General features: G+C 36.2%; 1 protein-coding gene across 4 annotated transcripts; it reads left to right on the forward strand.

Annotated features, from left to right (window-relative positions):
* Positions 1–20,911: 20,911 nt before the first annotated feature.
* Positions 20,912–25,589, forward strand: LOC102623398 (uncharacterized). Of its 4 annotated transcripts, none has more exons than XM_006470860.4 (10): positions 20,912–21,073; positions 21,350–21,401; positions 21,636–22,150; positions 22,835–23,208; positions 23,361–23,610; positions 23,717–23,882; positions 23,985–24,087; positions 24,319–24,450; positions 24,817–25,032; positions 25,133–25,589. In XM_006470860.4, exons 3-10 carry the CDS (start codon positions 21,916–21,918, stop codon positions 25,409–25,411), a joined length of 1,755 nt encoding a protein of 584 aa, XP_006470923.2. In that variant the 5' UTR covers positions 20,912–21,073; positions 21,350–21,401; positions 21,636–21,915; the 3' UTR covers positions 25,412–25,589. The 4 variants fall into 4 exon arrangements, with proteins under 4 accessions (XP_006470923.2, XP_006470920.2, XP_006470922.2 ...); XM_006470857.4 differs by having other exon boundaries at positions 20,913–21,073; positions 22,817–23,208; XM_006470859.4 differs by lacking the exon at positions 21,350–21,401 and having other exon boundaries at positions 20,919–21,073; positions 22,817–23,208.
* Positions 25,590–25,758: the final 169 nt, after the last annotated feature.

Here is a 25,758-nt window from a genome sequence, read left to right on the forward strand (position 1 = left end):
TTTCATAATTAGATTCACATAATTTAAAGAGCAATCTAGCTACTGCGTTGTATTTTTTAAAATGTTCCACTCAATTCTATTATAAATTTTGCTAATGTCTAATTTAAGTGCTACCAGCCCTTTTTTTTTTCCCCTGCTTTGTCTAATTTTGTTGAGACATTTATATCCTATAATTACATTAACAGTGATTAACCTATTTGGGATAAAAGTGCTTTGGGTTAGGGAGAAAATATCATTCAAGATTTATTTTAGTCTATTTGCCAATGTTTTTGCCACAATTCTATAGATAAAATTACAAATGCTGATCGGTTTAAAATAAATCACCATTATAAGATTATGCATCTTTGGAATCAAGACAATATAAGTATGATTTAGGGGTGCTATACTACCTCCCTTATTGAGGATGTGTAGGCATGTAGTGGTCACTCCTTCCTTAACTGAGCTCTAATGCTTCTGAGAAAAAACTATTAGAAGACCATCCAGGCTTAGTGCTTTGGTGGGACACGTCTAAGCAAGAGCCTTGGAAACATCTCCGTCAGTGAACTTCTGATCTAGGAAATTATTCATCTCTCCTGTTATTTGTTTTGGTGAGTTTGCTAAGACTGCTGCCATATGGATTGGGGATGGATTGGTTGAAGTAAAGATGTTTGTGAAATATTCACAAAACAATCTTTCCACATCCTCAACTTCCTTTTTCCATGTTCCATATTCATCTTCAAGCCCCAATATTTTGTTTCTCTTTCTCACTAAAGCTTTTGCATGGAAGAATTTAGTGCTCTTATTCCCTTCTCTCAGCTAATGAGCTCTTGATCTTTGCTTCCAATAGATTTCTTCATCTAACAGAAAAATGTCAATCTGACTTTCTATTCTTTTGATTTCAACTCTACTGCTATAATGGTTGTATTTCTAGTGTGATTTTCTTTAACTTATCCTTAAATTGCTTCAACTTTATTCGTCTGCTCTTGAATTCATCATTGTTCCACAGTTTGAGCTCAGGTAAAGACTTTTTTGATTTCTTCTTGAACAGATCTACATGATTTCCTTTACTTCAGCAGCTAGTGTCCTTCCATTCTCACTTTACCCTCTCTCTCCATTTCTTATATGGGCTCTACGTGTCTTCATAATAAGCTCTGTGAAAATTTCCCCTTATATACCTCAATCCACTTCCTTTTTCTAGCACTTCCATCAAAATTAGGTTTTGATCATAACTCCAATTGACTAAGTTCATAGTTGTTGTCTCCTAGAAGTAGTTGCCCCAACTCTTATTGCATGTGTGTGATTTTATATCTAACTATAATTGCCCCAAATCTATCTAATCTATCTTCAATCAAACTGGACCAAACCTTCTGTTTGACTAGGTGAATGGATACCTAGTAAACCCCAAGTCCACTAATCACACTCTTTAAGGGTTTTTTTAAAATCAGTAATCATGCTTACTTGTTTCTCATTACCCTCTATATTTTCATTCAAGTTTAAATTTTCAATAAAATCCTCAAAGCTGAGCCATGGTAAAGAGGATATTATTGCTAACCTTTTTAGCAAATTCCATGTGTGTTGTTTGTGAGCTAATTCTAGGTGGCCGTAAATACCAGTACATCTCCAATAGCTCCCCTTCTCACTATGAACCACAACATCAACATGGTGACAACTATATGATTTTATTTCTATTGTAACTTCAGAACTCCAAAGCATTGCTAAACCACCTCTCATTCTTTCTCTACTAACTGCAAAACAATTTGGTAAATGCAACTCATTACTCAAAAGTATGATTAACAGGGAAGTTTTCTCCAAAATTTATTGCCTACATGCCTGATGGCAGAAAAAAAACTATTCAAGAAAATGAAGAGTTAAATGGTTTCACATTTCTTGTTATAAGTGTGCCCTAACAAAATGCAACAGAAATCCTTGTACACCTTTAAGAATAGCATCTGATAATGAAAAAGACAAGATTCAATTCATTAAAGATGGTTTGAATAAAGAGTCATTGGATGATGTCCTTTCGCCTCTTAAAACACATTCCAATGGATACATATAAAGAGCAATTATCTAATTATGGCCATTATTCCAAAAAGAATGTGCATGATATAGTCTCAAAAATCTGATTATAAGTAACTTTATTTGCCAATTTATAAGAAAACTAGATGAGAAACTTATCCTTAACATATAGAGGGATTCAAGTTGTTTCTAAACATAAAACTAGAGGAACCACAATCACAACTATTAGTAAAAATTATTTTATTTTAATTTTTTATCGCTCGCATTATTGCTTGTAATAGTGTGATTTTATATCTAACTATTGTTTATTTCTTTTTACTATTTGTTTTTTAATATTGAGTCATGAGCTTTACATATCATTTGACAAACACAACACCCCATATATAGCTATGTATTATTGTGTATGTCACCTAAGATCATTAAATACGAGCTTCTTTTTCAAATATTCTCATATTGTTTTTGAAGATTTTCTTAGTCGCAACAACTTTGAATAGACAATTTAAGAATATTTGTGTACTTTCTGCGTTTCACTACGAAAAATACAAAAAAATTTATTCAGGAAACTATAGATCTTGATCATGTCATAACTAAGAGAAAACCACACCTGGCATATGGAAGAAGTGACTGAGGGTTATCAAAACTTGTCTAAGAAGCTATTTATATTAAAGGAATCCAAGTGCAAGGGATTATCTCAAAAGTCTTAAAACCTTTAGGATGCTCACTTGATCACCAACTAGAGAGGAGTTAATTGTCTTAATTATACAAGAGAGAATATCTGAAATGCTAACTCGTGCCGACGCTTTCATTTTCTTCATAGGAGATTTTGCAACTATGAAGGTGTTAATTATATTTACATCATGGGCCCATTTGAACATACATAAAAAAATATGTTGGTTTGTTAAATATTAATAATTTTTATGATGGCTTGATAGCATTTAACCATAAAATTAAGAATCATTTCGTTCAATTCTTAGTGAAAAAACTCTTTATTTGTGCTACTACTGCTAATGAGTTATTTGATTTTTTACAAACTTACAAACCACAGCCAAATTTCTAGACCTTGACATTAGATTGATTGACTTATAATAGTAGCAGTGGCTCTAGTAAGAAGTGCAAATTATATTTAACTCTTCGTTTATAAATATTTTCTAGTAGTGTTCAGGTAATGTCTTTTAAACTCTATTTTTTTTCCTTTAAGACATTGAGAACAATGTCTTGTTCTAGTTGGGCGGAAAGAATAATTAACACTTGTGGAATAACTTATAGTTGTTTTCGTTGGTGATCTTTTACTGATTTTAATGTAAAGACTAATTTTGGATAAATTTGAGTAGAAGATGATTAAATATAGAGTATTGTGACTATAAAAGCACATCTTTTTAGTCCAGAAGTTTAGTTACCCCCTTAAAAAAAATATTTTTGACATTTTCTTCTTCTTTGTCATCATCTTTTAAGTTTCTACAGCCAGTTTATATGATCTCTCTATTTCTTCTTTTATTATTTATGTTTTCTTTATTTTTTTTTTTTTGCCTTTTTGCATGCGTATATTTAGAATACGAAATGTTAAGGGCAATGTTCAGAATAAGTTTGGAGGCAAAATGTCTTAAAAAAAGAAAAGAAAATTAAGGCATTTTATGTGATTTTTTGACATTAGATGACATGATGACTTTTAAATTTAGGTATTTATATTATCCTTAACTTTGAATTATATTACACCATGTTTGCCACTTTACATGTTGATATTAGTGACTAGTGTGAATTGAGAGATTTGACGAGTGAAGTTGATTGAGTTATTTGAAAGAATGTACATGTTATAATAAGTTTTAAGTGACTTTTTGAGCCTATTATTTTTCTTAAAAAATAATTCTTTTTTACTTATTTTTCGTAACTTGGTGGTTTATTATTTTATACATGATCTTTGAAAAAAAATTTTAAAAAAAATTGTATGTTTTTATATCTAAAAGTCTATTGAACTAATAAATATAAAAAACTATGTAGAGCTCTAAAAGATGGTAAAAAACAATCTTTGATCCATTTGACCATTTTCTAGCTATTCTTATTATGAAATATCTACAATTAACACACACACATACATATTATACATGATCTCTCTCTCTCTCTCTCTCTCTCTCTCTCTCTCTCTCTCTCTCTATATATATATATATATATGTATGTATGTATGTATGTATGTATGTATGTATGTATGTATGTACGTACGTATGTATGTATGTATATGTTAAAAAAATTTCTCTTTGTTAACTTTAACTTAATTTCTAGATTTTGTGTTCGTAGGTATATTTGGGAATAAAGAAGAAATCATTGGAGCTTATGGAATAATAGCACAATATTAATTGCCAATTTCGCAAAATACATGGGAAGTCAAACTATGAACATGAATTTTTAAAGAATAAAGAAAAAAAGACAATGACTTTCCAAATCATTCACCTGAAGAAGACTTTTTGGCTAAATCTTTGTTGGGCTAGCAATTATAAAAGAGCAATGCTGCATTATTTTATGAAAAAGCCGAAAGTACCTTGGATTATTATACATAAAAAGAGGAAGATGCGAGCAGCAATTTGGCTATATGAGGACGAAAAGTTGAGACATTCGGGTAAGAGAAGAGGAAAGGGAAAACAAAACTTGAACTTTCTCTTCATGTTTCTTCTCTTTATTGTTCCCAGTTTTTTTTTTCTTGTAATATATTTTAGAATTTTAGTAAATAAAATAAGTATTTTGTTTATCAATGTGGGTACCTAAATTGTTAAGGTAAGGTGAAAGGTGAAACTCAAGGAATCTAATTCTGGAATTAATATTCTCTCAAGTAAGTTAAATGGCTTTGATTTTAATTAATAGTTAAATCGTTTTAGTTTTAATTACGTGCTTATAATATATATTTTTCTATCAATTATTTTCATTTCAAATTAATATGTAGATTTAGATCCAAAGTGGATCTATATTTAGACATAATGTCAATATGCCACTGGTGTGGCACATTATGTACTTAATCCATATATATATCAACAGGTAGTTAATTAATAATTAAGTTATATAATAATTAAATTAGTAAAAATATAATTATGAGGAAATATTATGACCATAATTTTAATACCAAGAGAAGAACCCATAACCTTAGCACTTTTAAATGAATAATTTATTTTTTTGCAATTAATTTTATTTAATAATGGACAACTAGATTTTAATGTTCTATGTGGTTCAATCTTGGACTCGTTGAGTTATATTATAGCCAGACACTCTTATATTTGATAGCAATCAATACTCTTAAGTCGTTTCAAAAGATAGGCAAACTGAAATTTCTTGAATAATCTTTAAAATTCAAAACAACTTGTAAAGCTCAAGGATAATCAAGTTCCAACATGTTGTAAGAAATTGTAATGGCTTTTCTCATTCTTTTATCAAAGTTAGCTCTTGAAAATGTGGAACATGTCTATTGGACGGGTAATGTCCTAACTCAATTCTTGTACTTATTTAATGAATTTTCTCAATGAAAGATTTACTTTTGCATAAAATAAAAGATCCAAATTCATATATTTTTTCTTAAACAAAATATGTAGGTGCTAATTAATTCATGTAAAATCTTATATATGTATTTTAAGTTGTGGAGTAAAGCTAGAATCTAGGTTGATCAATTCAACACAATGATCAATGCTAATCCACTTCACGATAAGAGAAACACAAAATGAAATCAAGAACTGAAAATGAAGAAGGAAACAAAGAGAACAACACAGAAAGATAAAGTGGTTCAGTACCAAAGTACCGAACATCCACGGCTGAAAATTCCCAAATGGGCTTGAAGCTTTGATTGCTTAAATGATTACAGAGAACAAATCTCTCTCACAAAGAAATTTATAATTCACTCTTTAAACCACTTGAAATCACACACACATTTGCATGTGCAACCAGCATGCTCTGCCCTTTTTATATGTTCACGATTCCAGCTGTGATGTGTAACTAATTCAACAACCAACTAGTCCCACGCATGCCAGCTCACCAAGCCACTTCAGCAACCTTAATAGAATATAACTAACCTTCACAAAACTCCACCTTAGTTTTATTCTGTTTAAGTTCCACCCACCATGGTTTCAGCACTCTCATTTTACTTGACTCACAAGCTAAAAACTCCAATCAAGTTCAGTGAGCCTCTGAACTTGAGTGTAGGTAAAGGCTTTGTTAAAATGTTAGCAGGGTCAATTTCAAATGGAACTTTAATTACATTTATAACCTCACTGTTGATCTCATCCCTTATGTAGTGCATCATTATGTTAATGTGCTTGGTTCTTTCATAATATATAGGATTTTTACTCAACTATATTGCATTTGAGCTAACACATCTGATAGAAACTTATTCTTGTGTAAATCCTAACTCAGAAACCAACCCTTTTAGCCAAATTACTTCCTTGACAGCCTTAGTAAGAGTAATTTATTCTGCCTTTGTAGTTGACAGGGCCACAACTGACTATAAATAAGCTTTCCAACTCACTGCACCTCCACATAAAAGTAAACATATAACCTGTAATAGACCTCCTCTTGTCCAAATCACCTGTAAAATTTGAGTCTATAAAGCCAAACACCTCTGTTGTAGCTTTATTCACTATGTCATACCTTATTTCATACTCTGCAGTCCCTTAGAGATACCTTATAACCCACTTTATTGCATTCCAATGCCTCTTTGCCTGGATTTCCCATTAATATGCTCACAAGTCCAATATTGTATGCTAAATTAGGTCTTGACCAAACCATTGCATACATAATACTGCCAGCTACACTATAATAGAGAATTTTCTTCATATGCTTAATATCATAATCAAACACAAGCTCTTGCATCTTTGAAAGCCTAAAGTGAGCTGCCAATGGAGTTGACATAGATTTTGAACCACTCATAGCAAACATGCTCAGAACTATTTTAACATATTCAGCTTGAGAGAGGAACAAGGTCTTAGTGTGTCTATCTCTCACAATCTGCATACCTAGAATTCTTGTTGCAATCCCCATATCCTTCATATCAAACACATAATTTAAATCTTTTTTGAGTTTTTCTATTTATCTTCTATGTTTACATGTTATAAGCATGTCGTCAACATAGAGAAGTAAATAGATTCTATCACCACCAGCAAGCGTTTTAAAATACACACAGCTATCATAATGAACCCTACAATATCCATGCTCAAGCATGAACTCATTAAATCTAATATACCATTGCCTGGGTGACTGCTTCAGCCTATAAAAGCTCTTCTTAAGCAAACAGACCGTGTCCTTAGTTCCCTCTTCAATAAAGCCTTTTAGTTGAGTCATCAATAATTCTTTATTAAGATTTTCATGTAAGAAGGTTGTCTTTACATCGATTTGATTTAATTCAAGATCAGAAAATGTTATAATAGCTAACAGAACACTTATTAAAATGTGTTTAACTATAAGTAAGAAAACTTCATTAAAATATATTCTTTCATTTTATGTAGACCCCTCAGCAACCAGTCTAGCCTTGTATTTTGGAGTTTCAGTGACTTCTTCTTTTAAGTTTATAGATCCATTTGCAAGCAATAAGCTTCTTATTTAGGGGTCTTTATCCAAGTATTGTTTTTCTTAAGAGAGGTTATTTCTTCTTTCATTGCTGCAAGCCATTTACATCTATCCTTACTGCTCATAGCCTCTTTATACTTGACTGGCTCTTCTCTATTTACTTTATCTGCTGCTGCAAGTGCATAAGAGATAAGGTCTACAATGCCATATCTCCTTGGCACCATTTTGACCCTTATCTCTCTATCTCTTGCAAGCTGATAATTCTCTAGTTCTGATAACTTAGAAACACCCAGAGGTGACTTACAGTCAGTTCTTTCATCTTTTTTACTTCTAGTATGCTCCACCTTCAACTTAGCACTATTTTTCTCAATAAAACTAGGTGTTGTGATGATTGTCTTAATTATATTTTGTAGCATTGGCTCTTCATAAGAAACTACATCCCTACTTATTAGAGTTCTTGAAGGTTTTCCATCAATACACCATATCTTATACCCTTTGACACCCTTTGGATATCTAATAAAGTACCTCTTAATGGCTTTTGGATTTAATTTTCCCTGATTTATGTGTGCATAGGCTAAGCAACCAAAAATTCTAAGGTTGTTTAAATCATGAGGCTACCAGAGCAAACCTTATATAGAGTCTTGAAGTTTAAGGCTGAGGACGGGCTTTTGTTGATGAAATAGGCTATTGTTGTTACTACTTCTGTTCAGAAATATTTAGATAAATTAGCATTGAACAACATACATATGACTTTCTCAATTAAAGTCTTGTTCATTCTCTTAGCAAGTTTGTTCTTTTGGGGTGTGTGTTTGACAGTTCTATACCTTACAATGCCATGTTGTTTGTAGAAGGTATCAAACTCACTGTTACATTATTTAAGGCCATTGTCTGTTCTTATCATTTTCACCCTCTTTCTTGTTTGATTTTCTATTAGTGCACACCATTCTTTGAACTCTTCAAGGACTTCATTTTTTATCTTTAAGACATACACCCAAACCTTCTTCGAAAAGTCATCTATGAAGTAACAAAATACTTTGTTCCACTATGAGATGGAACACGTGATAGTCCCTAGAGATCTAAATAGGCATAATCTAGAGATTGCTTGGTTTCATACTTTCCAAAAAAGAACCTTTGTCTAGTAGCCTTACCAAATACACATTTTTCACATAATTCTAGTGATGAAATTTGATCGCTCCCAAACAATCCTTGCTTGCTCAATTCCCTCAATCCATTTTCACTTATGTGTGCCAACCTCATGCACCAAAGCTTGGTTTTATCATTGCTAACACTAACATTTAAACATATCTTAGGCACTGAACCTACCAGCACATATAACCCATTTCTTTTGACACTTTTCACAATAACAACACCATTATTCTTAACCTCTATTTGACCCTTTTATGTCTTAATACTATAGCCCAAATGATCCATCATACTTAAGATTTCTCTTAAGGTCTGGAACATTTCTTACTTGTTCCAAATCCCTTATGTGGTCTATCATACATTTTGATACTAATGGTTCTAATCCCTGCAACCTTACAAGTAAGATTGTTTCCTAACAATATTTTCCCTCCATCAATACATTCAAAGGTCTTAACATATTCTCTATTTGGACATATATGGAAAGAACATCTAGAGTGTAGTATCCACTCACCAATGGGCTATTTTTCAGTAGTTATGAGGACATCAGCACCTTCAAAATCTCCTTCATCTTCTGATACAATGGTTGCCTTCCTATTTGACTCCTTTTGTAGCTTTTCAAGCTTTTTCTTCTCAAATCAATCTTTGATATAATGTCATTCTTTATGATAAAAGTATCATTTTTCTTCTTCTTCTTATCAGCCTTATCTTTCTAATTGCTTTTTTTCCCTTTTGTTGGATTTCTTATCTGATTTTGCCTTAGCAATTATACTTTCCCCTAGGTTCAGTTTTTTTTTCTTTAAATCTTTTTTATTCAAATGCATTCTTTACATCTTTAAGTGTGAGTTTTTGTCTCCTATAAAGCAAGGTGTCTACAAAATACTCATATGAATCTAGGAGTGAGCTCAGCAGAATCAAAGCTTTGTCTTCGTCTTCAAGAACAATATTAACATTTTCAAGATTCAGTATCAACTTGTTAAATTCATCCAAATGATCCTTTATAGCTATCTATTCCTTCATTGAAAATGTGTAAAGCCTCATCTTCATATACAATCTTTTAGCCAAAGATTTCTTCAAGAAGAGTTCTTCTAACTTTGCCCATAAACCTAAGGCCATTTTCTCTTTTGCTACTTCTCTCAGCACTTCATCTAACAGATGTAAGATGATAGTGTTGTGCGATTTATTATTAATTACCCTGATATCTTCAACAGAACTTGAGGAACATTTTCCCTTCTCTTTCTTGGCCTTAGGATCTTTATAATTGTCACTAAGAGAACCATCAAGCCCTTGTTGAGTGAGGATTGCTGGAGTCTTGAGATCATTATCACCATTAAATTTTTCAAGATCAAATCTTGTACTCGCTATTGTCAATCAAGAATAACTAGTGACTGGCTATGATACTAGTTTGTGGAGTAAAACCAGAATCCAGGTTGATCAGTTCAACACAATGACCAATGCTAATCCACTTAATCACGATAAAAGAAGCACAAAATGAAATCAAGAATTGAAAATAAAGAAAGAAACAGTGAGAACAACACATAAAGATAACGTGGTTAGGTACCAAAGTACCTACATCCACGACTGAAAATTCCCAACTGAGCTTGAAACTTTTATCGCTTAAGTGATTACATTGGTTTCTAATGATTATAGAGAACATGTCTCTCTCATAAAGAAATTTGTAATTCACTCTCTAAACCACTTGAAATCACACACATAGATGCTTATGCAACCAGCGTGCTCTGCCCTTTTTATATGCTCACAATTCCAGTTGTGATGTGTAACTAATACAACAACCAACTGGTCCCAAGTGTGCCAACTCACCAGGCCATTTCAGCAATCTTAACAAAATATAACTAACCTTCACATAAGTATAAATTATTTGATTTGGAATATTTGAAAATGATACAAATTCATACGCCATTGTTAATTCTAGATGCAAATTCGAAGATCGATATAAAATATATGTTATTGTATTGATTCAAAAACAGAACTCAATCTAAAGGCACCTTGAACACAAACCTTCTTAGGGTTTGTTTGAAATTGTTTTTGGGAGGCTTAAAAGTAATTTTGAAAAGTTAAAAGTTAATTTTGATATTTGATATACATTTTTAGATTATCAATTTTGGCAAAATTATTCTATCATATAGCAGACTTTAAAAAGGAAAGGGGGAGTAGCTTTTTAAAATTTGATTTTAAGAATTAATTTTATACTTAAAAAGTTTCATATGTATCCTCACATATATTATAAAAACCAAAATTATCCTTATTAATAATAACATCGTTAATTTAAAAAAAGTTAATTATTATCGATTATATTCAGGTAAAAAACAAAAAACTAAATTAATAATAAAAAAAATTATTTTATTTAATTATTATTATATATATACAATAAAAAATATTTTATATACATTTTTATAAATATATAAATAAATTTAATTTAATTTTATGTCTAATTTAATTATTTATATTCTTACAATAATTTAACAGTAAAATTTATTAAATATATGTCTGTTTTTGAAATTCACAATATTTTTAAAAATAAATTTTAGTTTAACTGATTTTTTATAACTAATTTTTTTATGATACAATTAATGGTATAACATCGTCAAACTCAACCTTACGCCTGGTCACCTCCGTTGAGTGTACAAGCAACTAATACCATCAATCCACTTTGCTTCCTCAAGAATAAAAGCAAGCAATTAAGCCAGATGTCACGGGATGATAATTTTGCGCAGCAAAGTCCAGTGCAACACTTGAGCGACCTTAGCGCGTGAGTTGCCAAGTAAGCCTTGATTACTCCCTAAACAAGCCAAGCACACACACTTGTAGAAAATGTTATGGGAAACAAGAGTAGGATGGCCAAGTATGATTGTATTATACACACTTAGAAAGATTACAAGGGTGTTTGTACAAGAGAGCTTGTGTGCTAGTGTGCTAGGTATGTTGTGTGGGTGTGTTGGTGGTGGTGCAAATGATGGGTGCTCACTCCTATTTATAGGGGGTGGAGTGCTTAATTCTAGAGAGCTCTACTGCAAGTGGCAAAATATTTAGGGACCCAAGTGGTGAGTGCTAGAATGTTCTAGTGTATGTGCAATATGTAGAGAGTTCTAGATCTTGAGCCGGGCTTGTGTTGCTAAGCGCACCACGACTAGTTAGTTGTCTTGGCGGTCCATTTCTAAGTCAACCCCACTTCTAAGTGTATCCGCCTTGAGTACTAAGCGAGCTCGCGTGTGCAAATTAACCTCCAATCGTAGAGTTTTGAGCGGCCCGTGACAATCCTCCCCCACCTAAGTCTGCGATGTCCTCGTCGCGCTGTTGTGCTTGTAAAGCTGCACATGTTCCGCAAATTTCCATAGGTCGTCTTTGCGCTCCCATGTTGCTTCGCTCTCGGGGAGGTTCTTCCATTTCACCAAGTACTCGTTGTAAGCCGGTATGCCCCGTATTTGGATTACTCGATCTGCAAGGATGTACTCCACGTCCTTGTCAAATGTGGTGACAACGACAGTCGGGGCACGTCCTGAGTCGCCTCTGCTTGGATCTCCCGCATCTCCGTGGTATGGCTTGAGCAAGCTCACGTGAAAGACCGGGTGGATTTTGAGTCTTGGTGGAAGTTGAAGTTGATAGGAGACTTTGCCCACGCATCGAACCACTTTGAAAGGCCCTTCATATCGCCTCACTAACCCTTTGTAGACTTTCAGCAACGTCTTGAACTGTTGGGGTAGGAGCTTCACCATCACTTGGTCGCCTTCCTTGTACTCGACGTGGCATCTCTTCAAGTCAGCCCACTTTTTCATTCTCCGTGCGGCCTTGTCGAGATACGCTCACGTGATATCCGCTTTTTCATGCCATTTGCCAGCGAGTTTGTGGGCCGCTGGGCTTTTTCCTCCATAGGTCGAGGCTATGGTGTTGGGCGTCATCGGCTGAAATCCCATGATGATCTCGAACAGACTCTTGCCCGTAGCCTCGCTCTGTTGTAGGTTGTATGAGAATTAGGCAACGTCCAGCAACTTGGCCCAATCTCGCTGGTGAGCGCTCACATAATGCCTAAGATACATCTCGAGTAGGCTATTGATGCGCTCAGTTTGTCCATTCGTTTGCAGATGAAAGCTTGTTGAGAACTTGAGGTCGGTTCCCAACATCTTGAAGAGCTCAGTCCAAAAGCGTCTGGTGAAGCGTGAATCTCGGTCACTCACGATGCTCTTCGGAACCCCCCAAAGCTTGATGATGTGCTTGACAAATAGGCGGGCAGCCTCATCCGCTTTGCAATCGGTTGGTGAGGCGATGAAAGTCACATACTTGCTATAGCAGTCGACTACCACCATGATGCTTCTGCACCCCTCGGACTTAGGTAAGGCCGAGATAAAGTCCATTGTGACACTCCCCCATGGTTTTGATGCTATTGGTAAAGGCTCCAATAGTCCTGCCGGAAGTTGGCGCTCTGCCTTATCTTGTTGGCACACGAGACATGTCCGCACATAGGCCTCGATGTCATCTCTCATGTGTGGCCAAAAGTAGGAGGCTTGGACGAGTGCGGTCGTGCGCTATACTCTGGGGTGGCCAGCCCACCTCGAGTCATGGCACTCCTTGATCACCTCTCGCCGTAAATTTTCCAACCTCGGCATAAATAGTTGGTCTCCCTTGGTGATGAGGATGCCTTTTTCTTGCCAAAATCATCTCGTCTTTCCTTCAAGCACCTTTCCCAACAATTCTTTCGCTAACGGATCCTGTTGGAGGCCTTCCTTGATGCGTATGACCAGATCGAACTTTGGCTGGCTCATGCTAAGTGTAGCCAACTCCGCTTTACGACTTAGAGCATCCGCAAAAACGTTGGCTTTTCCGGGCTTGTACTCGAGCTTATAATCGAATTTAGGGGTGGCCAAACGAATAAACGAATCGAATTCGAATGGAATCGTAAATGAATTGGGTCAAAATTCTATGGATTCGAATTCGATTCGTTTATTAAACGAATTGAAATTTCAGGATTCGGATTCGATTCGTTTATTAAACGAATATTCGGTTCGATTCGTTTAATTCGTTTAATAGAATTGATAAACGAATCGATAAACGAATCGAATCGAATCCGGATTCATTTATTATTCGTTTATCCTTTACAAATCCATAACGAATCGAATCGAATTAGGATTCGTTTACAATTCGTTTAGAAAATATAATTAATAAACAAAATTAAGCAAAAAAAAATTTAATATCCCACAACAAAATACAAATAATTCAAATTATATTATACAGTCATCCAAATACCAAATACCAAATCCTTAATATTACAAATAACAATAATTCAAATTCAAATTATAAAGAAATGTAATTTCTTTAATTCTCTTCATTTGTCTTTGTCATCTTGAAAACAAAAATCCTACACCAAAAAGTAAATAAAATGTTATTAACATGCTGCAATATTGATAATAGTCATTGTAAAATTTCAAAAATCAAATATATAGCAAATTTGTAGCATTTTCAAGGAAATAATAATTGAACAAGATAAAAACTTTACCTAACAATATTTCAAAAATCAAATCTATTCATCATGTATGCCAAATTCTAACCCAGCAATATTCCTAATGCACAATATTCCAATACACAAAATATTAACAATACAACATAATAAATTATAAATTCTAATACTAAAAAAAAATTAATCCAATATTTGTGGGGGCTTCTTCCTTATCCTACAGATAATTTTTAACACCATAATCGATTTATATATAATTTCATAATATTTTTCGAACAATACAAAACATTTTCTAAACCATAATCTCATAATATTGTACAATACAAAATTTCTCAATAATTCAACCATAATCTCATGATATTACCCTGAGTTGGTGATGGCTTGTTGATTCGGGTCGCTTGGGAATTAAATAAGCACTTAAACCTACCTTGCATCTTCCTGATGCTGATTGCTGTTACGAGTCCAAGAAAAATGAGAACAGAACTGAAACTTGGCATAATTAATGCTCAAATAAATTACAAAATGCCCTGTCAAATGTGGATAAAGCACATAAACTGCGAGCAAAATGTTTTTTTTTTTTTTTGGCATTGTCTTGCAGAAAGCAACCGGCCTGCGCAAATCATCCATCTGACTCCGAGAGGTCTACATCAATATATATTATGTCAAAGGAGGTGTTATACACTTATAAAATCTAAAGAAGAACATATTGTATATAATTAATAGCATTAAAACCTTGATTATGGATTGATTTCCTAGAGAACAACTTAATTACTGCTTCGTACTGCGCAAAAGAAAAATATATTCATTTATATCTCTTGGTCCAAGATGCAGCTGGTTAATTAGCACTTTACGCAGAGCCACAGAAGGCGCTTCAAAAATGGATAGCTCGTTGCAGCTTCTCTGTTGGGTTCATCGTCTATGTTACTTAAAATCAAAGTTACTACAAAAAGATTAAAAGCGATCTTCCTAAACGAGGAACTCACTCAGAATCTCTGGTTTATCTTTGTCATCACTGTTTCTACAATACAAAATTTCTCAATAATTCAACCATAATCTCATGATATTACCCTGAGTTGGTGATGGCTTGTTGATTCGGGTCGCTTGGGCACTGGTTCGGGTCGCGGTCGCCTGGGCACTGGTTCGGGTCGCGCTCGCTTGGGTTTGCTGCTGCTGCACCGCCGCACGAGTTAGCTACTGCTGTGGGTTCGAGTGGCTGCTAATACGTTGCGCGGTTGATGCTCCTGGGTTTCTGCCGAGTTGCGGGCTGCACTCGTCTGGCTGCATCCCTCAAGCTCAATCGATGATAGATGAACGATGGTGGTTGTAATCGTCGGTTCGCTGTGAGTTAGTGACAGTGGCTACCGGCGGCTGTTTTTGTTGCTTGATTGCTTCACTTGGTATGGGTGGGTGAGTGTGATTCGTGTGAGAGAGGTAGAGAGCAACGAGAGTGGCTGAGTGAGGGGAGAATTTTTAGGGATTTAGCTTTAGGTTTCCGCTACTTTGTTTTTTTTTTTGTTATTTACTTAAAATTACAATATTAACCTTCAAATTTTAAAAAGCTTTCAAATAAATTTAAGGATAAAAAAGTAATTTAATTAAACGAATAATAAACGAATCGACCCGTATTCGATTCGTTTATGACCCATTTATTAATCGAATTCTAAACGAATAAACGAATCTAAATTTTCAAACCCGCATTCTATTTGTTTAATTAACGAATCGAATCGAATTCACCCATTTATTAAACGAATCAATTTTTTCAAACCCAAACCCATTTAATTCGCATCGAATCGAATCGAATAAACGAATCATGACCCATATTGCCACCCCTAATCGAATTCTACAAGAAAGTCTTGCCACCTAACTTTCTTTTGTTGGAAGTAGCTCGTGGCTACGTTGTCCGTCAAGATCACGAAGTGTGAGCCAAGCAAGTAGTGTCGCCACACACGTAGGCAATGGACAATGGCTGTCATCTCTTTCTCTTGCACGATGTAGCGGCGTTCCGTGTCATTGAGCTTTCGGCTCTCAAATGCTATAGGGTGGCCTTCTTGTATGAGTACTCCGCCTATGGCAAAATCGGAGGCATCCATTTGAACCTCAAATGGCTTTGTATGGTCTGGAAGTGCGAGGACAGGCTGTTCGGAGATAGCCTTCTTCAACTCTCTGAAAGCGCGTTGGCATTCCTTGAACCAATGCCACGTGCAGTTCTTTTTCAATAGTTCGGTCAAGGGTGTCGCTTTAACCGAATACCCTTTGATGAAGCGGCAGTAATAGTTCACCAACCCGAGGAAAACCAGAGTTCGGGTACATTGGTGGGAGGTTGCCACTCAAGTATAGCCTTCACTTTCGAGTCCTCCATCATGAGTTTCCTGTCCGCTATCTTGTGGCCAAGAAACTCCACCTCTCATTGGGAAAATGAGCACTTCTCCACCTTGAGGTAGAGTTCGTTGTTGTGTAGTACTTGGAGAACTTGTCGTAAGTGTTGAACATGTTCCTCGAGTGTGGTGCTGTACACCACAATGTCATCCAAGTACACCACAACAAAGCGGTCGAGAAACAGGTGGAGGACTTTGTTCATGAGAGTGCAAAATGTCGTCGGTGCATTGGTAAGACCAAACGAAATACCAAGAAATTCGAAGGAGCCATACCTGGTCACGCACACCGTCTTTGGTTCATCACCCTTGGCGATGCGTGCTTGGTAGTACCCGAACCGTAGGTAGAGCTTGGTGAAGTATCGCGCACTGCCGAGTTGATCAAACAAGTCTGCAATCAAGGGAATCAGATACTTGTTCTTGATTGTAATCTTGTTGAGCGCCCGATAGTCGATGCACATGCGTAGGGATCCATCCTTCTTCTTTTGAAAGAGCACCGGTGCACCGAACGGAGCCTTGGATGGGTGGATGTAGCCCGCATCAAGCAAGTCCTTGAGTTGCCTCTGCAACTCTTCTAGCTCGGGTGGCGCCATGCGGTAAGGCGCTAAGGTTGACAGCTTCGGCCCTTGCTCTAACTCAATCTCATGTTCCACCTCTCGACTCGGTGGGAGCTTCTTCGAGAGCTTCGGAGGCATGACGTCCTTGAACTCGTGGAGGACGGCTTGGATGAGCGGAGGGGCTTGGCTTGGCAAGTCTTCTCGATCTTCTTCATTATTCACCTCCCGGATAGAGACCAAGAAGTTGTGGTCCTTCCGAAAAGCCTTCTTGAATTGCAGTCTTCAAGCGCTCGGCTGGAACCATGCACGCCATACTCCCGCCAAGGATGTTTAGGGAGTTCGTGGCCGGCAATGGGTAAGCATGGACTCAATCGAAGAACTTCATGCCGAGGACTATCTTGAAGTCGTCCATGGGCACGATCGAGAAGTCGAGCTTTCCGCTCTATGTCTCAAGAGTAACGCGCACCCCTTGTGCGGAGCCCGCAATGGGCTTGGTGGGTGAGTTTACCGCCTTCATTGTGCCTCCGTCCTTCGTCACCTTTAACCCTAGGCGCTTAGCCTCTTTTTCCGAGATAAAGTTGTGTGTGGCTCCGGTGTCGAGCAATGCTTGAACAACTTGGCCATTGACCATGGCACTCACATACATGAGCCCTTTCCTCGTGGCTGTGGGTGGATAGCTTTCGAGCGCGCCAAGGCGTTTGAGGGAACCCACTCTAGGTTGGGGCTCTTCCGGTGTCGATAGAGAGTCGCCCTTGAGCTGAGCGGCAAGGGCGCTAAGCGACTTTTTCTCCGGACAGTCGCGCACCCAATAAGGTCCGTTGCAAATAAAGCATAGGCTTCGAGGCTTATGCGGCTGCTATTTTTCTGGCTTGCTTTGCCCGCTCTTGCCGTTTTGAGGCTTTTTTTGTCCCCATTCCTTGTGGTTGTGGCCCTTGTCCTTTCGGCCTTTTATCTTTGGGCTGCGCGGAGTAATCGGAAAGTGATTCCGCAATGGCAATGGCGTCGTCGAGAGTTTGTACGCCACGCCTATCAAGCTCCGTCTTGGCCCAATCTTTAAGGCTGTCTTGAAAGTAGAAGAGGGATTCCTTACCGGACATGTCGGAAATCTCAAGCATAAGGGTGGTGAAGTCGTTGATGTAATCGAGGACGCTACCCGTTTTCTTAAACCGACGTAACTGCGCTCGTGTTTCCTTCTCCATATTGCTTGGGGCAAAATGCTTATGGAGTTCTTGCTGAAATTCGGCCCATGTGCTGATGGCGCAAATGCCCTTGCCCATCCACCGTGTTTCCGCAGCCACTATAGTTGCGCGGTATCTCGGAGGAATGTAGGTGCGGTGCCTACCTTTGATGCCTCGTCACGAACACCCATGGCATCGAAATATTGCTCTAGCCCAAAGAGGAAGTTATCCACCACAACAACGTTGAGAGCACCATTATAAGTATCGAGCTTGGGCACGTCAATGCGGCGTGCATCACTCGAGCTTGCGGGAACTGCAGCTGGGCTAGGCGTGAGTGTGTGCTTGTGCTAAGCCCAGTCCGATCGGACTTCATCGACCTACGTACGGACTACACGCAACTCATTTTGCACAAAGCTACGCAAATTGAGCAGCTCGTCATGGAATGCTTGAAAGTCCCCTCGGAGAGAGTCGGCTTGGTCTTGCGTGAGGGCTTTGGTAGCTACCGTGAATTCGCCATACTCGCTCTCAAGGCCATCGACTTGCTCCTCTAATGTATCAAGGGTGTCTTGGACAGCAGGCATTGAAGTTTCGAGCGTGGCAACACGAGGTTCCAATGCATCCATAGAAGGGGCTTTGGACTTACCTTGGGACTTTGGTTGTCCTCGTCCTCCCTCCTCGTAGCCACGAGCTTGCTCCAGTACCTCCGCACCGAGTGTGCCCTCTTACAATGTGCTGGAAGGATTGGCCATCATCTACAAGCTAGCTTGCGGGTGGGTGCAAACCGTAGCTCTGATACCACTTGTCACGGGATGATAATTTTGCGCAGCAAAGTCCCGTGCAGCACTTGAGCGACCTTAGCGCGCGAGTTGCCAAGTAAGCCTTGATTACTCCCCAAACAAGCCAAGCACACACACTTGTAGAAAAATGTTATGGGAAGCAAGAGTAGGATGGCCAAGTATGATTGTATTATACACACTTAGAAAGATTACAAGAGTGTTTGTACAAGAGATATTATGTGCTAGTGTGCTAGGTGTGTTGTGTGCGTGTGTTGGTGGTGGTGCAAATGATGGGTGTTCACTCCTATTTATAGGGGGTGGAGTGCTTAATTCTAGAGAGCTCTACTACAAGTGGCAAAATATTTAAGGACCCAAGTGGTGAGTCTTAGAATGTTCTAATGTATGTGTAATATATAAAGAGTTCTAGATCTTGGGCTGGGCTTGTGTTGCTAAGCACACCACGGCTACTTAATTATCTTGGCGATCTATTTTTAAGTCAACTCCACTTATAAGTGTATCCATCTTAAGTATTAAGTGAGTCCGCGTGCGCAAATTATCCTCTGATCGTAGAGCTTTGAGCGCCCGTGACGCAGCTTTATTTATGGATTTCAACATAGACCAAAAGTACAACCATTCACTGAACAAAACCCACTTTACTAATCCCCAAATCGTTGAGCCACGTGGCACTGTTGACACGTGTAAAGTGCAGACAGAGAGTTTGTATTGAAGGATACGCCTTACACATCACAATAATGATGACAAAATAATCATAACTCAACCACTTTCTCCACAATTTGATGCTGATTTGTTTATTCTATTAATCTTTTTCAGTCCTCCAACTAATTTTCTCCCAAGATAACAACATAAAATCCTTTAAAAACCTTGCTTAGGGATCACTAATCACATCAACTTTTTATTTTTTTAATAATTAATCAACAATTATGTACTAGAAAAAGATTAATAATGACAATAATTAACAACATTCGTGATCATTGAACATGAAGCCAACTAAACTCGAGATTTTTATTTTTTATTTTTTTCTTTTTTGTTGTTCAAATCTTGCAGCTTGAGGAAATGACAGCTATATAGCTTACTCCGGGCCCACTTGTTGTGGGGACTACTCAAATGTAGGTCCACTGGACGGAAGAATATATTCTACGTCCATCACTACATGTATCATGATCTCGTATTTATTATGATCTAGATCATGATTAGTGGGGATTTGAAAGGGCATTAAGAAAATAAATTTAAAAATTTAAAGAAAAAATTTATTTAAATTTTAAATGAGCTAATATTAAATATATTAAAATAACTTTTGTTAAATCTGTGTAAATAACTCTATAAATTCAGAAAAAATTTAAATTTTAAATTAAAGAATTATTAAAGTCTATACTTTAAGTAAAAAATAAAAGTTAAAAGTAATACATATGAGTAATTTATTATTATCATTCAATTTCGTCATCTTTAAATTTATTTAAATAACCTACATATAATCATAAATCAATAAAATTTTAGTTTTTACATCTTATTACTATGTAATTTATCCTTTGATAAATTATTTTTTTGAAATCTTCCATTCTACTTCTCAGAAAAAGAAAGAAAAAGCATTGGGATCACTAATTTTTCATAAAATTATAAATTAAAAAGTTCAAATAATATTAGAGTGGTTAAACATACCAATTCATTTTGTAAATATTAAACGTATAAATTATTTATATAAACTGTCGTAGTATAAGATAATTATTTTTTTAAAATGAGAATAGGTTAAGTTTAAATTAATTTTTTAATCCTTATCTATCTTAAAATTTTAAAATTCGGTTACCAACACTTAAAGTTACTTAAAAATTACATTGTAAATTTGTAATAGCCATAAAATAATTGGTTGAATAAAGATATAAAGGTTTAACAAATGTTCCAAGTGGAAACCGCACCAAGTGAAGCTGGGATGATGACACAAATACCAAGCAACTGAGTTGACTGTACAACACAACCGTGAACAAACAGTGTGATCAGAGAGAATGATATGTCTGTTTGTTTCTCGAGAAACTGAACATGGGTTAGCCTTCCCACGCTCTCCTTCATCTCTCTCTCATCTCTGACACCTCCTCTCGCTATTCTTTCCTTTCCTTTCCTTTCCTTTCTGAGTTTGTTTAATTGTTTAATTGGGTTGATTCTTCATTTCATTATTTCTTTTTATCATATTTTCACCAAACTGACATATTAAAGAACATAACCAATAGCTCCAATTTGGACGTTTCTGGCTAGCTGCCTTTTGTGGAATCTTATCATCTTACAGTATCATTTGTATTATTTTTTGTGTATTTTTGGCCAGGTGTCCTTCTACATGTAATCTCTAAACTTGTTTGTGTCATTATCGTCCAAGTGTAAGTTTTTTCTCCCCACTGTTTTCACTGCATGTTTTCTGATGCTTTAGTGTTAAAAATTGATGTCATTTACTCCTTTATTATCTTCTAATCTTTTGTCATTTTTTTTGAATAATTGATTTTATCTTTCAAATGAGTTTGTGTGACTGAAAAAAGCTTGTACTTTTATCTCTTCCTTCAATTATTTTCTACTGAATTCTGATTAAATTTATGATTTTTTTTTTTTTTGGGCAGTTGGATGGAAAAATAAAAAAGTACTGGACCACCGAAAATAAAATAAAAAAGAAAAAAAGATGGTGAAGGAATTGAGGGTGATAGTTCTGTAATCTTGTTCATTTTTTGTATTAGATAATCTGTCTTGTCCATTCACAAGCATTTGTTAAACATGGAGGCTTAAAAAGGGAATTGGATGTATTTTCATGTGACTATTGTTGTAAGTTAGTTGGCATACATTTAAGAGCAATTTGAGGTTCTTCCTTTACTCTTTGGACTTTGGAAAATAAAGAGGAAATTAATGGAGGCAATGAATCAGAAATCTCTTGAGAGAGTTGTTTCACAGAGAGCTCTGCAAATGGGCAGTTCGTTCCCATGCCAAATTTGTGTTGTGGGATTTCTTTGTGGAGTTTGTCTGGCCACTTTGTTTCTTGCTGCTCTTACTTCTTTTGGTAGCTTTGACTTTAATGGAATTTCATTTTCAATGGGGGCTTCTTCTGCTTCATCACCATGGAATTCAAGTTCAGATGCAATCAGTAAGTAATTAAGCTTCCTTCTAATTTTCTTCAACATATTATGTACAATTTCGGTTCATGATCATCAGCTTGTATTTTATTTTGATTAGTTCCAAAAATTTTCCTTGAACTTTGAAGTTGAATTATTAGTTTTAAGTGTTTCATGAATGATCTCTTGGTCCAGTCAACATTAGGCCGGGGTTTGTATATGGGGAGGGCAATGATGGGAATGATTTAAGAGTGTGTTTAAAGCAACTAAAGTTAAAAGTTACTTGTTAATTGCACTTAATTTTCTACTTCTTTAGTTTGGTTTGACCAGATTCACTAAATCATGCTTTATTGTATGTAATCGAATCCACTTGCTTTTCTTTTCTTGATTTACTTGGAGTTGAAGCCAATTCATTGACGTCTTGCATTAGTGAATGATAAGAGATTTCTGATTTTTTTAATACATGGATCATTGAAAATTTATGTTTATGCTATTGAATGTGTCATTATTCTTTACAATTGCTTTCCAAGATACGCCCGGGATTTCTAGTGATTATGGATCTATCATTTGATGAACACTGAGAAATTCTGCACTTAGTATTTTATTTTATTTTATTTTTTGGTTTATAAGCACTTAGTGATAATATTGGTAGTTCTTTAATTGGATGCTTGAAAGAATTTTCTTTTACTGAACCGTAGACATGGTTAAAAGCACAGACTGCAAGCTTAAACTGAAAGAAACAGAGAGGTGGTTTAATTCACAGCGAAGTACAATGGAAACTGATAACGAGAGAGTTTCTTTGTTGCATTTGGTTTGGGGCGCTTTATTAACGGAATCTGTACATGAAGAAAGGGAGTTTTTGCTGAAATTTGGACTAAACCGATCCAGTGTGCCTAATGCCCCTCATTTAGAGAATTGCAAATTAAGTGCATATATAAATATGCGTCTTGATACCCGTGCTGAGAATGAGAGTTTTCCTCCTTGGACAAATAGGAAGGGGCTACTGGACATGTATCCAGCTTCTACAGCTAAAGAACAACTTGGGTCTCCTCGGCATCGCCCTATATCAGAAGGTGTTTATCCTCCCTGGGTAAGTTTATAATTTTCATAGTCCAACAACAATGCATTATATAATAACATTTATGGATACTTTTATCAGCATGTTGTACGTTTACATTTGTGTCGGGCGTTACCATATTGAATTTACAATTAGTAGTTTATAAATATTTGTGCTTCTTGCAGATTACCGGATCGGATGAAGAAAATTATCCCTTGACTAGGAAAGTGCAACGGGACATTTGGGTCCACCAGCATCCACCAAACTGCTGGGATCCTAATGTAAGATTTCTTGTAGCTGACTGGGAGAGATTACCCGGCTTTGGTATTGGTGCGCAGATTGCTGGAATGTGTGGCCTTCTTGCTATTGCAATCAATGAAAAAAGGGTCCTTGTCACAAATTATTATAATCGGGCTGACCATGATGGCTGTAAAGGTAAAATTGGGGAAAATCATGAATTTTCCATTTCTAATTCAAGCGTTACAACATTAAGCTATTCACTACATTGTCAAATTATTCTTAAATGGACTTATTTTTCTAGGTTCTTCAAGATCTAGTTGGTCCTGTTACTTCCTTCCAGAGACTTCCCAAGAATGTCGAGATCGTGCATTTGAGCTTATGGACAATAAAGAAGCATTGGAAAAAGGAATTATAACAACAAAAGATAATTACAGTTCAAAGCAAATTTGGGCTGGACGAGCTCCTAGGCAAGTGATTTCACGTTTAACCATTTTACTTCTAAATACTGTTAACTTGCAAATGAGACCATCATCTCTTAATTCATTGATGTCAATATCTTTCCTATGAAGGGTATGGGGTGATCCTTGGAGTTATTTGCAGCCAACAACAGAAATAAATGGGACATTGATTGCTTATCACCGCAAAATGGATCGAAGATGGTGGAGAGCACAGGTGTGATTTAAACTTCATGTAGATAGGAGGATTATTTTCAACATTTATGTAGTCTCAGATAATAATCTCAACCCTAAAGTTCCTTCCTTTTAAGAAACAATAGAATTAGCAACTTTGTTTTCCTGTAAGAGAAGAAGAAATGAATATTGGAACCTTTTAGTGTGAATTCTCTCACTTGAGTGTCTTCAATTTTTCATTCCATAATTCACAACTGTTCATATTTTTTGTCAGGCTGTACGCTACTTGATGAGATTCCTAACTGAATACACATGTGGCTTATTGAACGTTGCACGTCATGCTGCATTTGGAAAGGAAGCTGCAAAAATGGTTCTCACCGGTCTTCCCAGAGAATGGCCAAATGTTGTAAGTCTTAAAACTCATGTCTTCTAAAACTCTGTTTTAGAGTTGGATGCCCTCCTAACCTATATTCTAAATAAGTTTGTATGAATTTGAGATATTCCTTTTAAGAGCAATCCCACATGAGACAAATGAGGGGGACAGCCTGGTTACAGTGATGTACAAAAATTCGTCTGCTATTGAATCTACGTTCAATTGACGATGAGCCCCATATAAGCATTGTAGACTACCCACTAACCTCATAAATACTGTTGAATGAAATCAGAGCTCGGGGATTTCTATGAAATGATCAAATTGAAGGTTTAATTCTGGCATGCTAACCAAGAATAATCTTCTACAAAATTTAATCTGGATGAACTCTCTGATTGCCAGGAAGTCGCAAACAATTCAAGATCAGATATTGAAGATTTTGTTTGGTCAAGTCACAGACCATGGATTCCGAGGCCAATGCTAAGCATGCATGTAAGAATGGGGGACAAGGCATGTGAAATGAAGGTGGTTGAATTTGAAAAATATATGCTTCTTGCAGACCGCATTAGGAAACACTTTCCACATCTCAACAGCATTTGGCTTTCCACTGAAATGCAGGTTAGTTTTCACAACCTTTCACCTGCCCTTTCTCCCTTAATGAGCATTTGCATGTGTTGAAGCAAAAGTTTTCTCTTATAAGATCTAGTCTTGCCTTCAGGAAGTGGTTGATAAATCAAAACTTTACCCTCATTGGAACTTTTACTACACGAACGTGACACGCCAAGTGGGAAACATGACAATGGCCATATATGAAGCAAGTCTTGGTAGGGAAACCAGTACAAACTATCCGCTCGTAAATTTCTTGATGGCAACAGATTCTGACTTCTTTATTGGTGCTTTGGGTTCCACATGGTGCTTCCTTATCGATGGCATGAGGAATACTGGAGGAAAAGTAATGTCCGGATACTTGAGCGTCAACAAGGATCGATTCTGGTAGAAAGAAAAGCAAGGTATATAGCTTATGTAGATTACAAGTATATATATGTCGATGCTTCTCAGCATTCATATTATTTTTTTCCAATTTTTGTTTGTGTACATAGGCCTAATGTACATGTAGTTGAATATATAATATTTTGAGTTCACTTCCATCAAGGAGTGCTATGCTTCTTGGAAAACTGTTGGTATCTAAATGCATTTGCCAGATTAACAAGAATTTATACAGAGACGAAAAATTAAACTTGCAAGATACCAATTGATTGGAGTAGCGCAAAATGAATCTACTCTTTAAGCTCCCTGTTAGCCACCCAAAACATAAATCATTGCTATCAAATTGGTAAAGAAAAC

This window comes from Citrus sinensis, chromosome 8 (assembly GCF_022201045.2).
Source record: "Citrus sinensis cultivar Valencia sweet orange chromosome 8, DVS_A1.0, whole genome shotgun sequence".
In the NCBI taxonomy this organism is placed as follows: Eukaryota; Viridiplantae; Streptophyta; class Magnoliopsida; order Sapindales; family Rutaceae; genus Citrus; species Citrus sinensis.

Coding starts and splice junctions, on each gene's coding strand:
- LOC102623398 (XM_006470857.4), top strand. CDS start 21,916: ATGGAGGCAATGAATCAGAAATCTCTTGAGAGAGTTGTTTCACAGAGA. Junction 22,151..22,816: donor TTCAAGTTCAGATGCAATCA/GTAAGTAATTAA, acceptor ACTGAACCGTAG/ACATGGTTAAAAGCACAGAC. Junction 24,451..24,816: donor CCAGAGAATGGCCAAATGTT/GTAAGTCTTAAA, acceptor TCTGATTGCCAG/GAAGTCGCAAACAATTCAAG.